Raw genomic sequence first — 16,309 nt, 5'->3', positions numbered from 1 at the left:
TGCATGATTTTACATGTATAATTGATATATTGTTTGCTTTCTTAGGGAGTAGGATAGTGGGTGAGAGGGAGGGAGATTATTTAAAATTTCATTTTTTAAAAAATGTTTAAAATAAATTATAAATTAAAAAACTAAAGTTATAGAGTGCTGATTATGGGTAATCTGTTTGGGACAAAGATAGATATATTATTAAATATCAGCTTTATAAAAATATGTAAAGCTATGTAATTAGTTTTGATAATGCAAACTCCGAATCCTAACTATTAATTCTGTTATCTTGTGTTGCAGCAGGGAAAGACTAAATTTTATCTTGTGCTTGATGTCTCTTGGTGAAACTTGGTGCTAGGACAGCATAAAAGCATATAGTGTAGCATCGTGTTTAAGATCTGAATTCCCCTCACACTTTGATGCTTAAGGCAGTCTGGGATAGAGTCAGTGTTACCACCAGATGCCTAGCTGTCAATTCTCCCTCTTAAATGTCCTTAGGAATGAACAGTTCCTGCAGCGGTGGGGGATCTACCACCTCCCTAGCTACAAGAGAAAAAAATGTCAATTAAGGCCAGAATACTTGTCATCCCCAGCAAGGAGCCCTGAGCATTTCCTGTAAGCCATGGAATTCAACTTCATTTGCAGACATATGGCACAGTGTTGCTGATTCTGTAGACATGTCCTTACTAATCAGTCCTAACTGAGAAAAAATGTCATTCGGAAAAACCTAGAAATAGCTTGGTTTTCCCTCCATCTTTTAAAAAAACATTTTTGCTTTAGATAAACAACAGCCGCCTGTCTCATTCCTGCTTAAGATGCTTGAGATAATTTTCAGAGCATGTTTTCCCTGGTGTCTCTATAGTTAGACAGATATCTATATCTAAATACATGTATAAAATAGTGACCTGTTTATTTGCAAAAGGTTTGCTTCTGTTTCCTATTTGGGGTTTTTCTTCTTCTCCTGGAATTCAAACCCATAGTGCCCATATCTCACAGAGAATCTTTCCTAAGTGGCTGAATTATTTACATCTTATTTAAAATGTCAAAACATATAAAATTTACAAATTTGTCAAAGAAATATGCCTGACTTCCATTCATGCAGATAATGAAGGCTAAATTTATCTTCCTGTTTCTCTTTTGCTCGTGAGAAATCATTAGCATCAAACATTCAGAGGATTTTTTATCCATAGAATTCTTTTATTATATAATTTGAGTCTGAAGTAGCTTATCAACTATTGTAATCTTTCCTTCATCCAGTCTCCATTTGGAACTACCTCAATTCAGTTTGAACAACATTCTTTTTTTTTAATTTTTATTTATAAATTTTTTCCACAGTATATATGCATGAGTAATTTTTTTATAACATTATCCCTTGTATTCATTTTTCCAAATTTTCCCCTCCCTCCCTCCCTCTACTCCCTCCCCTAGATGACAGGTAATCCCATACATTTTACATGTGTTACAGTATAACTGAGATACAATATATGTGGGTAAATCCCATTTTCTTGTGGCACGTTAAGTATTAGCTTCCGAAGGTATCAGTAACCTGGGTAGATAGACAGAAGTGCTAACAATTTACATTCGCTTCCCAGTGTTCCTTCTCTGGGTGTAGTTGTTTCTGTCCATCATTGATCAACTGGAAGTGATGAACAACATTTCTTAATTGTCTCCTTGTGCTTAAGCAGTATGGAAGATCAAAAGTCCTGGTTCTCATACAGACTCTAATAGCTCCCCAGATATCGAGGGCAGGATTGTCTTTTGCCTCTTTTTGTATCCTTAAACATTTTAATAGCTTTTTATTTCTCCAAATGCATGAAAAGATAGTTTATAACATTCACCTTTGCAAAACCTCATGGTCCACATTTTTCTCCCTCTCTCCTCAAGACAACAAGCAATCCAATATAGGGTTAACATGTGCAATTCTTCTAAACGTATTTCTGTATTGCTTGTGATGCACAAGAAAACGCAGATCAAAAGGAAAAAAAATATGAAATAGAAAAAAAACCAAGCAAACAAAAACACCACCAAAAGATGAAAATACTATGTATTAATCTACATTGTGTCCATGGTTCTCTCTCTGGATTTGGAGGATACTTTCCATCCAAAGACTTTGAATCCCTGTCTTATTGAAAAGAGCCAAGTCCATCACAGTCGATCATCACATAATCCTGTTGTTAGTGAGTATAATGTGCTCTTGGTTCTGCTCACTTAGCATCAGTTCTTGTAAATGTCTCCAGGGTTTTCAGAAATCAGCCTGCACATCATTTCTTATAGAACAATAATATTCCATCACGTTCATATACCATAGCTCATTCACCCTTTCCCAGCTGATGGGCATCCACTCACTTCCAGTTCCTTGCCATTACAAAAGGAGCTGCTACAAACATTTTTCCACATGTGGGTCTTTTTTCCCTTTTTTATTTCATTTTTATTTATTTTAAAGATAAAAGAAACTGAACCTTGGCAAAACCCAAGTTTTGCCATCTGACTCAAAGCCTCCCCACCAAAATATGTGAATCCCCCCACTCCTTAGAACTAATAACCTATTGTACCCTGTGCCCTTCCATCACCATCTCCCCCAAAGAAAAATCATCAGGGTGCAGCTGCCTTTCCTGATGAGGAAGATGTGCAAATGAATCAGAATTCAGCCCTTCACAATCAGGAAGGGCCATTGACACAAGGCCTCTCACCATTTGAGCACGATGACCAATCTAAAATCATAATACCTTTAAAGAGAGAGAAGTAAATCTTATTTACTTACTTTACCATATTAACTTTTGCAAGACACTTTCCTCAAAACCACCTAGAATTGGTAGGTAGCACAAATGATATTCCTCCCATTTTACAGATTATGAATTTGTTTTTAGAAAGGGAAAGAGGGGGCCCTCCAACATATAGATAGAGATATGTACATATTTATATGTATATAGCACTTTTATGTTTAATCTGTGCTATTAATTCTAGAAAATCAATAAAACAATAATTATATGTAGACCTGTATCAATTAAGCTTGTGTATATGTGCACATATATAATATAAATTTAGACAGAATTTAGGGCAAAAAGAGATAGTGTGTATAATATAGATGGATGAGTTCAGCAATCGGAAGAACTGGGTTTGATTCCGAGTTTTTTCCCCAATTACTTTAAGTAAGTGACATAATTTGGATCTCCATTTCCTCAACTGTCAAGTGAGTCTATTGGACTAGATGGTACTGCACACGAGTATATGTATGGATACATACATATATATATATATATATGCATATATATATATAATAACTGTATATGTGATATTTCAAATATCATTTTAGAGTTGAAAATGTTTTATATGTATTATTTCATTCAATCCCTTCTGTGAATTGAAGGCTACAGATATTATCCCCATTTTATCCATGAGCATCCTGAGATTAAGATGGCGCCCAAGAGGGGCAGGCTTGTTTGCACACTGGGAAGTGCCCAAGTCAGGATCCCCATCTTCACATTGAATGTTCTCCACCACACCCTATTCACCACCTCTTTAAAATTGTCACCTGTGATTATTCTAGTTGTACATTTAAATGAGCTTGACCTTTGAAGGAGTTTTCTCAGCACCAATCCGTCCTAACAGTCTCTTTTCTTTTTTAGGTGGGGGGGGGCTCAAAATATGTTTTAGAATTTGCTTCCTTCCCTCTTGGATAGCTCTTGGTCCTTTTAAGAATTCCTTCAAGTGTCGGTTGGCCAATTTTTAATTACTACAGTTTTTGGGAGAAGGACTAAAAGGTGAGGACTAAAGGAAAAGCAGGTTTTCTTTGGTGAGAGTAGATGGAAGAGAACTACAAAGATGAAGTTGACGTCAACATATAGAGAGGACAGCCCAGATGTTCAGATACTGAAAAAAAGGAAAAAGCAAAGTCAGGGATGATCATGCAGGGGGAGCATTGGAGAAAACCACTTGTTCTAGAAAAAAGAAGTACAGCAATGCATGTGCTGGAGCTCCTTCCCCCATCTTTCCCCAATAGAAGTAAGACATTTTGTTGTTTGTTGATTTTTTAAAAAATTTCATCCCTGTTCCACCCTGCATAGTGTAGTGTTTGGTAAAATATGTAGATAATGTGAGAATTGTTCATTGAATGCAATGAGACTAAGAATCAGAAGCCACATGTTCTGGTTATAGCTCTTGCTCTACAACTGCCAGCCTGTGTGGTGTCTTCCTTTACCCTCTTGGACTTTTTATGTCACTTCTCCTTAAAATGAGGACTTTTATGCTAGTTTAAATCCCTTCCAACCAAGGATGTGCTGGAGCCACCTCATACTAACTGTTAAATCGTCAGGGGGAATATTTTGCACCTCAGACATGAGCAAACACTAAAAATTATGGGTTTGTTGTTGTTTTATTGATTTTCTAGAATTACTAGCACATATTAAAGTGTTTTTTATATATATATATATATATGTATGTATACATATATATATATATATATGTAATGTTCTGATCGTCTCTCAGTTGTAATCCTTCTCTGGGAGGAGGTTTCTTTTCTGTATAATCTTTTCCTCTATGAGCAGGTTTCTTGGGAGGCTTCTGGAGCCTCCAGCCAGCCTCTTCTTCTTCCTGAATCCTGGCTCTGAATCTCCTCCAGCTCTTGTCCTTCCCCAGTCCAGACTGACTTTCCAGGCCCAATGTTGCCTCTTTTATCCTCCCAGAGAATGGGCGTGGGATAATGCAAGGGCTTCTGGGAAGAACCACTTCAACCAATGAGCTTGCTCCTCTTAGAATCTGAGCCAGAGAACTGTCAAGTAAACCTGAGTTCTCACCTTGTAATTGTCCAGACAACCTGAGTTCTCACCTAGTAATCCTAACATATATATATATATATATATATATATATATATATATATATATATATATATATATATATATATATATGTATATATGAGAGCCCTTTCTTTCCCTTCCTAAAAAAATTCATGATCTGTAAAATGGGAGTAATATCATTTGTGCTAACTACCAATTCTAGGTGGTTTTGAGGAAAGTGTCTTATGAAGGGTAATGTGTTAAATAAAGTAAGTAAGTAATACTGGGGTTTGGTTTCTTTTATCTTTAAAATAAAAATGAAGTAAAAAAGGGGAAAAGACCCACATATGGAAAAATGTTTATAGCAGCCCCTTTTACAGTGACAAGGAATTGAAAGTGAGTGGATGCCCATCAATTGGGAAAGGGTTGAATGAGTTATACTGTATGAATGTGATAGAATATTCTTGTTCTATGATGTGCAGGCTGATTTCTGAAAACCCTGGAGAGATTTACAAGAACTGATGCTAAGTGAGCAGAACCAAGAGCACATTATACTCACTAACAACAGGATTATGTGATGATCAACTGTGATGGACTTGGCTCTTTTCAACAAGTGATTCAAAGCAGTTCCAATAGTCTTGCATGGAAAGTGTCATCCACATTCAGAGAGAGAACCCTGGACACTGACTGTAGATCAATACATAGTATTTTCATCTTTTGGTGTTTTGTTTGATGGGATTTTTTTCTTTTTCATATTTTTTCCTTTTGATCTGCTTTTTCTTGTGCATCACAAGCAATACAGAAATATGTTTAAAAGAATTGCACATGTTAACCCTATATTGGATTGCTTGTTGTCTTGAGGAGAGAGGGAGAAAAATGTGGACCATGAGGTTTTGCAAAGGTGAATGTTAAAAACTATCTTTGCATGAATTTGGAAAAATAAAAAGCTATTAAAATATTTATTAAAAGTTTTTCAATGAGGGGCCACGTGATGTAGCAGATAGTAAGCTAAGAGTAAAATCAGGAAAACCTAGATTTAGATCCTAATGTTTAAGACAATTACAGACAATCTCTTGTTGTTTCTGCCAACTGTCTAAGACCTCAAATTATGTCAGTAGCCAGACTACATCAGTGGATGGTATTTCCATATCTAGAGTTCTCCATAGTGATGAAAAACAGATTTAGAGAAAAAAATTTAAAACATAATCTTTTATAGCCTTTTGAATGCTGAAAATTATGTGAATTAATCATTTAGCTACAATTAGGAGAATTTTTGACTTTATAACATTAAAAGAAGCATTTCCTTGAATTGGTGTATTTCCTGGTGGTGACTGACTTTTTTTTTTTACTTGCAGAGCTTTCCTTTTAAAAGTTCAGGCTTTTAGTTCACCCCATTATCTGGTTCAGCAAGAGGATATTAAAGTCAAATATAGGCTCCTTCACCATAGATTACATTTGAAAGGAATTGATTAATAATTTCACTGTGAACGTTCTGGTTGAATTTTTTCTTTTCCTTTTTCCCCTTTCTTTTATAAAAAGGAGCAGGTCTTGGGGAAGAATTATTTTTACTCTAGGGAATCTTCTATCTTGCCCTTTCTTTGAGCTATTTTCCATCTGCAGATGTGGAGAGAGCTAGAATTCCAGCAGATCAGTAAGGCTCACATCTGTTCATGTAATCTGTCTGGCCGTCACTTGAAGGTGGAATAGCTTCCCTTCTCGGAGGTGACTGTTTAAACAGATGTACCTCTCTTTATTCTGGTCTAGAAAATGTCAGGTTCGCCTTCATTCTTCTCCTACCACTTGTTTCCTGACACCTTCACCACTGCATACTTGTAGAGCTTTTATAAATGAAGAAAAACCAAATATTCCCCTGACTTGACCACGTTACTGAGCTGAACGAGGTTTCCAGATATGAGTCAAGTAAATGAGTTTTGGTAACTCAACATCGGTGAAATTTGAATCCTGGTTGTTGTTGTTTTTTTAGAAAATTGAGTTCATTCTTGAGAGGATGTAATTACTGATTCCTGGCTTGGGGAACACAGCCACTTTGGGATACAGGAAGAGCTAACCTACAAATTGAAACGGTTTAGTGAGCTTGGTTGGCTTCGGGGATTATTTTTTCTGGAGAGAGAGAGAGAGAAATCCATCTTCAGATCAATACCTTCTTTTTTTCATTTGTATCCCCAGTGCTAAATACATAAATATTTTAAAATTCATTCATTACTTTAGAGATTTGCTTGTGGATATGTTTATAAATATCTCTTTCATCATAGAGGTGGACATTAAGGATATGGTATGTCACCTTACTAATGGGGTGAAATTATATAGTTACAACACACACACACACACACACACACACACACACACACACACACACACACACACACACGATTTCTTTTGATCAAAAACGAGCCTGAGGTTTTCCTTTATTATCTCTGCAGATTGCTTAGCCAGGGTGATTCATCCAGAATCGCTCTCACTTTTTTAGGATATGTGAGCTTCATGATTTCTCATCATAGAATTCAGATCCTCAGATTGTTAAAACGCCTTTGTTCAAAGTGGGTTTCCTTACCAACTTTGCCTAAAATATCCAATCCGACTTTCCATTCTTGCTTTCTCAAGTTTTCCCAAAATGAGGGATTCCTTTGAAGGAAAAGGCTCCCTTGAGGTTCTTTTCAACATCGGATCTTATCTTGACAAAGGACAATGTGGTTTTTGGATCGACAATGTGAAATCAGTCTTCAGATCTAGAGTGAGTGTCTACGCAATCCTGCATTGTGGCGTTAGGGGACAGAGACAAGATTGGGACTCAAGGCCTATTTCTGACTTGGTTCTGCTGCAATTCTGGGTAAATCAATGCCCCAGGGATCCAGAAAACTGCTAGTTGCAGAGTGTAGACGTGCCTGTGTAGATAATTCTCTGGAATCTCATGGAATGATGTGTCCTGTCCCTGTTCCTTATGGGGTTTCAGAATAAAATTTCTTTTTAATTATTTTTAATGTTTTAATTTTTAAAAGTTTTTTTTGGTGCTTTTTTGATTTTTCCATTATAGTCTTTTCTGGATAAAAGGATATGATACTTCCTCCTCCTCTCCCTCTACCCTAAACTGAACCTTTATAATAAGAGAAAAAAAAAGTTAAATCAAAACAGATTGCCTGTAGCAGAACTATATGACAGTATATACAATATATGTAATCCCTTAGTTTTTTGGAGAGGAGAGGGGTGTTTTTAATTTTCTTTTTCTTCTTTGAGATCAAAATCAGTTATTACAATCATCCAAAAGTTAGCATCATTCCTGTATTCTTTTGATTTACAATGTTCTCCTCATTGGATATCGTTTTCTGCTTATTTCACTGAATCAGTTCATGATGTTTTTTTATGTCATGAATTCCTCTCCTCCCTAACCTTGGCAGCTTGGAAAAGCCCACAGAATCCTTTCTAAGAAAAATGTTTTTAAGTGCATAAAATAAAATACATGAGAATTCAAAAGAAACCAATTATAGTAAACAAAGTCTTTTTTAAAGCAACTCCAGGTTGAGCCCCTAATTAGGGGTAGTTAGGTGTAGAGAGAGTGCCAGGCCCGGAGCCAGGAAGACCTCCTGGCTGTGTGCCTGTGGGTAAGTCACCTTTCCCCATCTGCCTCAGTTTCCTCATTTGTAAAATGATATGGAGAAGGAAATGACAATCCACTCCAGTATCTTTGTCAAGAAAATCCCTCGTGTGGTGAGGCCATGATTGAAATGACTGAATAAGAACAACATTAGGTGTAAGTTATGTTTAATTTCTTAGTGGAATTCTCGACCTTTTGTTCTTCCATATGAATTTTGTTGTTATTTTTTCTATGTCATTAAAATAGTTCCTTGGGAGTCTGATTAGTATAGTACTAAATAAATAGATTAGTTTAGGGAGTATGGTCATCTTTATTATATTCGCTCGGCCTATCCAAGAGCACTGAATGTCTTTCCAATTATTTAAATCTGATTTTATTTTTGTGGCAAGTGTTTTGTAATTTTGCTCCTATAATTCCTGACTTACTTTTGGTAGATATATTCCCAAATATTTTATACTATCGACTGTTATTTTGAATGGAATTTCTCTTTGTATCTCTTGCTGTTGGATTGTGTTGGTAATGTATAAAAATGCTGAGGATTTATGTGGATTTATTTTGTATCCTGCCACTTTGCTAAAGTTCTGAAGTATTTCTAATAGTTTTTTAGCAGAGTCTTTGGGGTTCTCTAAGTATACCATCATATCATCTGCAAAGAGTGATAGTCTGATTTCCTCATTACCTATTCTAATTCCTTGAATCTCTTTCTCGGCTCTTATTGCCAAGGCTAGCGTTTCTAGTACAATATTGAATGTACCTGATCTAGAACAAAATTATAAAGCAGCAGTCACCAAAACCATTTGGTATTGGCTAAGAAATAGACTAGTCGATCGGTGGAACAGATTAGATACAAAGGACAAAAAAGGGTACATCTATAGCAATCTAATCTTTGACAAACTCAAAGATACCAACATTTGGGATAAGAATTCATTATTTGACAAAAACTGCTGGGAAAACTGGAAATTAGTATGGCAGAAACTAGGCATGAACCCACATTTAACACCACATACTAAGATAAGATCAAAATGGGTCCAAGATTTAGGCATAAAGAACGAGATCATAAATAGATTAGAGGAACAGAGAATAGTCTACCTCTCAGACCTGTGGAGGAGGAAGGAATTTGTGAACAAAGGAGAACTAAAGATCATTATTGATCACAAAATAGAAAATTTTGATTACATCAAATTAAAAAGCTTTTGTACAAACAAAACTAATGCAAACAAGATTAGAAGCGAAGCAACAAACTGGGAAAACATTTTTACAGTTAAAGGTTCTGATAAAGGCCTCATCTCCAAAATATACAGAGAATTGACTCTAATTTATAAGAAATTTCTTAGTGGAAAACATTTTTATATTTATTCTAATACAGCTACTTTTTTCTAGTTTTTTTCCTTAGCACAAAAAGTAATGCTTTATGAACGTAACTCTCAAAAGTTAAAATATATTAACTGTGCACTTTTCCTTGTACATTTGAAAAAATGGATTTTTCTTGAAATGCTGGCATTTTAGAGGAATAAAAAACAGAGAGAGCAGCTTCTTCTGTCAAAATAGCGTTATGTCTGGTTATCCTTGATAATAACATTGGATTTGAAGTGGTATAAAAGCACTTATGCCAAAGTGGGAAGAAGATTCATAATTATAAGCCCTTGATTTAGAAAAAAAAATTCATTTACTTTTTAGCTAGTTAAGTGCAAAATACAAATAGAACATGGAGCGTTTATATCTTGTTCGTTTGTGATAAGTCACTGTCCATTTGGCTGTTTGCTCACAGGCTTCTGTACAGAGTGATCTGCATTCTGACCGGACCGCTCAAAGAAACCTATGTCAGTTCCATGTCCAAACTCTTTATTCTCAAACGCCATGGTACACTGTAAGTTATCTGAGGACAGAGACTATCATTTGGACCTTTTTAACCTCCAGCACCTTGCATATGGCAGGCACTTCAACAGATTGACTTCAAAGATTCAATTATAGAATCTCCTAACATCTTAAATTTGTTCTGCAATTTAGCATGAAGGTGACATTCAGTTGGGGAACATCTATTTCTCATTCTGTTTTTTTTTTTTTTTTTTCTGATTGAGATCATTCTGGATCAGCAGGGACTTGGACATGTCCAGCACTCAATATGCATCAGCTGAGTTCCCTTGCTGATTGCCAGTCTTCATGTGGTAGGAGCTAAAACAATTTCTTGAAAAAACAGAAGGAAAAAAGCCGATGCCTTACATAGAAATGACTATTCAGGGATCCATTTTCTTCCCAGCAGCAACATTGCCTCCATTTCTAGACATTGGAGTCATCCAGTATCCCTCCCCCATCACCCATGCTCACCTCTCAGTTCTAGGAGGCTTCGTGCAGGTCAAGAGTGAATGGTTAAAGGTGCGGCGGGCCTGAATCAAGGTGGAGACAGGATTTTGCATCTGGAAAATGAACACCTTGGTTCATATCAGCTTTGCCGTGTTCCTCTGCAAAAGAATAAACAACTCTGTCGTCCCCTCCCAAATTATTCGGTTCATTTTCCTTTTAATAAAATGAGGAATTTTAAGAAAAAAAATCTACTTGCTTTTCCACATATAAAATCTGATTCTAGATTAGACAAAAGAGCTATTTTGGCCTTCCTAACATGGGAAAGTTTCTTCTCCTGATCATCCGCAGACAAGGAAAATCCATGATCCCCAACGTTACTGACCACACAAAGAGAAGCTGGGGTTTGGTCTCCCAAGCTGGGAGTCTGAAAGCATTTTCTTTCTCCAATGGAAATAGTGTTATACATGGTAAGAAATTCTGGTAACTATGGTTACCATAGGATTTTTTTTTTTTCCTCCTACAGAGCTTCAAGTACTTTGTGTATAGATTTCTGTCTATTTTATCTAGGAACCTAACCGCCATGGAGACCATTTTTTTTTTTTGGTGGTTAAGTGCAGCATGGTGCTCAAAACAATTTTTTTTTTTTGTTTTGTTTTTGCAAATTAACATTTGCAGCATATCCCTTGTAAGGTGAGAACTATCTGTAAACTTAATGCAAATCTCAGCAGTAGCTTTTGTCCAGAAAAGGAAGACAAGACAAATCTGTTTATCACTTGGAAACTTAGTCCTTTTTGAGCTCTTCCATCCAACTGAATTCCAAGGGGGCAGGATTCCCTTAAGCTAATACCTACAGGGACCATGTACCATTGGTAGTTTTGTGAAACTGTATTTTATTCCATACTGCCACCTAGTGGCTGAATGAATTGGGTGCCAAAATGAACCTATGACAGAGTAATTGACATTATTTAAATTTAGTTTTTAATTTTTAAATGGTATTTTTGGGTCTCAGAAGTACATAGGATCAAAGATCTAGAACTGGAAGGAACCTCAGAGACTATCTAGTCCATCCCCCTCTTTTTTTTTCTTTAACAGGAAATTTAAATGACTTTCCTAGGATATAGGTTCTGTTATTTGACTAATGAATTTTTTTTTTTGGTCCCATCATGAAAAACAATAGTCAAATAAATTCAAAGCAATTAATTACTAAGTAATTTTCATATTCCATTTAAAAGGTCGATTTAATACACACAATCTAGAAAATACATGAAATTCATTTTTTAAAAAACACATTTAAGAATTTCATGTCATGTGGACTTAACTTGTGTGCTAACATGATTTATAATTCAATTCAATACATTTATTAATATATATTTAATAGTAACTATTTTTGAGGCGCTTTGTGCTCAAAGATAACGGAAGATATAATCTCTGTTTTAGGGAACTTGGAGTTTTTTGGGGGGAAATGTATTGTTTGGGTGGTGTCTGTGTGTGTGTGTGTGTGTGTGCGGTGTGTATATTAAAAGGAAGGAAATAAGGAAGAAAAAAGAAGGAAAAGAGAAACAGAGATCTCAATTTCTTTACCTATGTGATGGGGGGGTTAATCATTCAATCTGTATCTTGAATTCTCTGGTAAAAATGGGTTTATGGATTTGGGGACCCCTTGACATCCTTTCAGATATTATGCAGCACAATATGCATAATTCAATGGTAAGCTAAGAGTCGAAGTGTTAAAAGAAATGTGAAGGGGGGAGAGGGAGGAGCCGGGGAAGGCTTTGTGGACGGTGGGCAGCTCCTGAGAAGGGGTTGGGAAGGCTCAGGAGAAGTCAGCAGGAGAACTGCTGTGAGTCCATCCCAGAGGCCGTGTCCTGTCCCATCACATGGAAAAATCTTTTTTTTCTCCACAGTATTGGTGTTTTTTGTGCCTTTGCCGCAAACCAGCATCTTACCGCGCAAATTAAAGAAGTTCAGCCGCTAATAAAGAGCAATTTTAAAGACCTGAGATCTCTTCTGACCCATACTCCAGAGGTAATGCCGTCATGTCTTAGTGTGAGAGCGTGAAATCCTGCTGTGGTGGGATGACCTGACTTTTTTATGCAAGAGGAAGTAGTGACTTTTAAGTGAGGGAGTGCGGTTTACCACCAAAAGCGCCAGGTTTGCAAGTAGAAAATCTGATTTTGAATCTGAATGCCGCCCATCTGTCTGACTGTGGACTCACTCTTCCACCTTCTTGGGCCTTAGTCTCTCCTTTGCAAAATGGCAACGACACTGGTTGTTCTACCTCATACAAAATAGTGAAAGAAAGTGGCCCCAAAACTTTTGTGCAGTTTTAAGCTATTAATGTTTGAAAGCTTTTAAGAAAAACTTGCAGCTGCACTAAGACTTTTGGGACCCTTGGGCAAAATGGGATTTGCTATTAAGATGGATCAAATCATTTGATTTTTGTGGTAAGCCCTGTGGTGTAAGCAGGTACATGGTTTTGGGAGGCACCAGGGCAGAGTGAGGAGTAATATATGTGTGACCCCGAGAAAAGCACTTGCGTGTCAATTTTCTGAGGGAATCGTGTGAGCAGAGCCCTAGATTTGAGAGCTAGAATGCTGACTTATCTACCTGTCCTGGTGTTCCCCTCTCAGGGCCTCGGGTATCTCATCTGTCAAGTGAGAATGTTGGAACTGGTCTAATTGCCAAGTGGTGGGGGCAGAGCCCACACACTGCAGAGTGTTTGATTCTCTGGGACATTACTAGTTATCCCAGGGGCTTGAAAATATTCTGTCCAGTGAGAGTTCTGCTCCCTAAATGTTCAAGACTTTGTGTGGGGATAAACAATGATATTAAACATTTCATTGGGTTGTTAGAAGTCTTGTAATAAAAAGAGGGAGTCTACCGCTTGTTCAGAGCAGAGAATCAGGAGAGATGAATTTTGTTCCTTACTTCTTAGTTAGGATTGCAATATTTTCTCCCTACTTACCTTGCAATTTTAACCATTTTCAAAATTCCTAAGGGATGGATATTAACATTTTTTCACTTAAAAATTGCCAAATTATCTCCATCTAAGTATGCTTTGTTTTTGCTCAAAGCTCAGATGCTGGCTAGGATTCTGAATCCATCAGTAAGCATTTGTTAAACATTTACTATGTGATAGGTATCTTCCTAAGCCTTGAGAATACGACAAAAGCAAAACGCTTTCTTTCCCTCATGGAGCTGATAGAGGATGATCGATAGGAGAGGATAGATGATGGTGATAGATGATGGTAGAGACACCATGTACACATACAGTAATACACGATGAATGCAAGGTAGTTTGGGGGAGAGATGCCCTAGAATCTGGTGGAGATCAAGAAAGACTTCATGTAGAAAGCAACCCATAAACATTTATGAGAAATGTGTAATCTCTTTCTATATTTTTGTTTTCAGCAAATTGATTATCTAGTGAACCAATTCGATATCCCAAAGAATCAAGCACTGTTAGATCTTGACAGTAAGTATTTTTAAAAGGCCATTTTATTTCTTTTTTTGGGGTAAAGACTATGAAAATCTCCTGTTAAAGTAGAGAAAATTAAATATAAGCTATACTAGTAACATATACAACAGAAAGTAATATTCCATTGGACCTGCGTTTTTTGTTTTGTTTTGTTTTGTTTCAAAGCTTTGATTATAGTTTTGCCTTTTCAGTTGTTCTGTAGTCACTGATATTGGTGTTTTATTTGCAATTTGTTCAGTTCTTTCTGGAACCTTGGTATCTCTAAGGCAGAGGAAGCTTTTCCTGCTTCTGCCTCATTTTTGTTCCTGTCAGAAAAGAGAGTTGATGATACTAGAAACTGCTCCCAGTATGAGTCTTCTGGTGCTCCTGTTGCTTCTCACCACTTGAGATGGCCTTTTTTTATTTTAATAGTTTTTATTTACAGATATATGCCTGGGTAATTTTACAATATTGACAATTGTCAAACCTTTTGTTCCAATTTTTCCCCTCCTTCCCCCCTCCAGATGGCAAGTTGACCAATACATGTTACATATGTTAAAGTATAAGTTAAATACAATATATGTTTACATGTCCAGATAGTTGTTTTGTTGTACAAAAAGAATCGGACTTTGAAATAGTGTACAATTAGCCTGTGAAGGAAATCCAAAACGCAGGCGGACAAAAACAGAGGGATTGGGAATTCTCTGTAGTGGTTCATAGTCATCTCCCAGAGTTCTTTTGCTGGGTTATAGCTGGTTCAGTTCATTTTCGCTCTATTGGAGCTGATTTGGTTCATCTCATTGTTGAAGAGGGCCACGTCCATTGAGATAGCCTTTTAAAAACATATTGCAACAAAATTCTCCATAGCCTTAATAAATAAAACATGCAAGAAATTTGGGCCTTGTTTACCTTCCTGAAATTGAATCCAAGTCTTATACAGCAAAATGCAGCAGGCTTGGCAGTTAACTTGATAAAACAAGACCATAATAGCTACAGATCTGAAGACTTTCAAATCTCTGTCATTCAAGTTAATTTTAGAGAGAACAAATGCAAATTACTGGGGGAAAACAATAGTTTCTTTTTAAAAAGCCATACCATTCTAATACTTTAATTCATTTCAATGAGGATTTATTCAATGTCTGCTAAGTACCAGGCCCGGGGATAAATGGAGAGTTTTCTAATGTTTATAATTCAAATACATGTAAAACTGATTGTCAACCATGCTTTTCCAAGTAAAAGCTTCCTGACCTTATTCATGGAAAAGAAAAAATTCTTTGGAAGTGATTTGTAGATTAAATCACTCTACTAAACTCATTTAAAACGTTTATTCCTATAAACATGTGCTGCCTCTAATTTTCTAAATATCACAAATTTGTGTAGGGCGCTCATTCTGCTAATGAAATCTCTAAATCAATTTTGGCCAGGCTAAGTGAAAGTTTGCCCAGATATCAAATGAGTGGTTTCCAATTCTAGGAGATTTATTTAGGTCTTTTTTTTTCTTTGTCCCATATGTTGTTTGTTTGTTTGTTTGTTTGTTTGTTTTTGTATAATTTAAAAGAATACAGTTGTTGTTTTTTTTTAATTTATGTAAATATTGATGGGTGCTTAGATGCAGCCATTCCACACACTTTAGATATGTGCCTGGATCATGGCCCCAAAGGCTGACGTTGGTCCAGTTCACTGTGTACCGAGAGGACCCATGAGTGTGCTTATTACTCACATGTGCATTTAGCTACGAAAAAGGCCTGAGGTTTTAATTTGTCAGCCATTTCAAGTACAGTATGAGTATACTTGGAGTCTTAAGTGAAGCGTCATCCTGGGAACAAGGAGGAACGTACTACAGTTCCCCTCACGCAGTCTGGTTTCTCTCTGTTGCAGATATTGGACCATTACTCGGAGGCCGAGTCCAAGATCAGTTAGGAAAGCAAGTCCTCCCAGCTCTGGATGCAGTTCTAACTATGGCAGGAGGTAAGCCCTTGCTGCACGTGATTACGGGGAATCACCGCCGTGCCTCGGACACAAAGGACAAGTGACTGTAGTAGTTGGGATGCTCTCTGCTGATGTGGCCCCTCCATGGCAGCGCTGAGGCTGCCTTTTGTGGCACTTGGACTAGATGATCTCCAAAGACCCTTCTAGATTCTGAATTCTGTGATTTTATGATCTATAAGCATGAAGTGATG

General features: G+C 36.7%; 1 protein-coding gene across 7 annotated transcripts in view; it reads left to right on the top strand.

Annotated features, from left to right (window-relative positions):
• PROM1 (prominin 1) overlaps positions 1-16,309 on the top strand; it is a 233,347-nt gene that overhangs the window by 165,763 nt on the left and 51,275 nt on the right. For all 7 annotated transcript variants that reach the window (XM_074274792.1, XM_074274794.1, XM_074274793.1 and 4 more), the window contains 3 exons: positions 12,577-12,697; positions 14,084-14,147; positions 16,008-16,097. In XM_074274792.1, coding sequence (XP_074130893.1) covers positions 12,577-12,697; positions 14,084-14,147; positions 16,008-16,097 — 275 coding nt within the window. The remainder of the gene's footprint in view (positions 1-12,576; positions 12,698-14,083; positions 14,148-16,007; positions 16,098-16,309) is intronic.

This window comes from Sminthopsis crassicaudata, chromosome 6 (genome assembly GCF_048593235.1).
Source record: "Sminthopsis crassicaudata isolate SCR6 chromosome 6, ASM4859323v1, whole genome shotgun sequence".
NCBI lineage: Eukaryota > Metazoa > Chordata > Mammalia > Dasyuromorphia > Dasyuridae > Sminthopsis > Sminthopsis crassicaudata.
The sequence above is the reverse complement of the archived record's forward strand: the minus strand, read 5'-3'. Positions and strand labels throughout refer to the sequence as shown.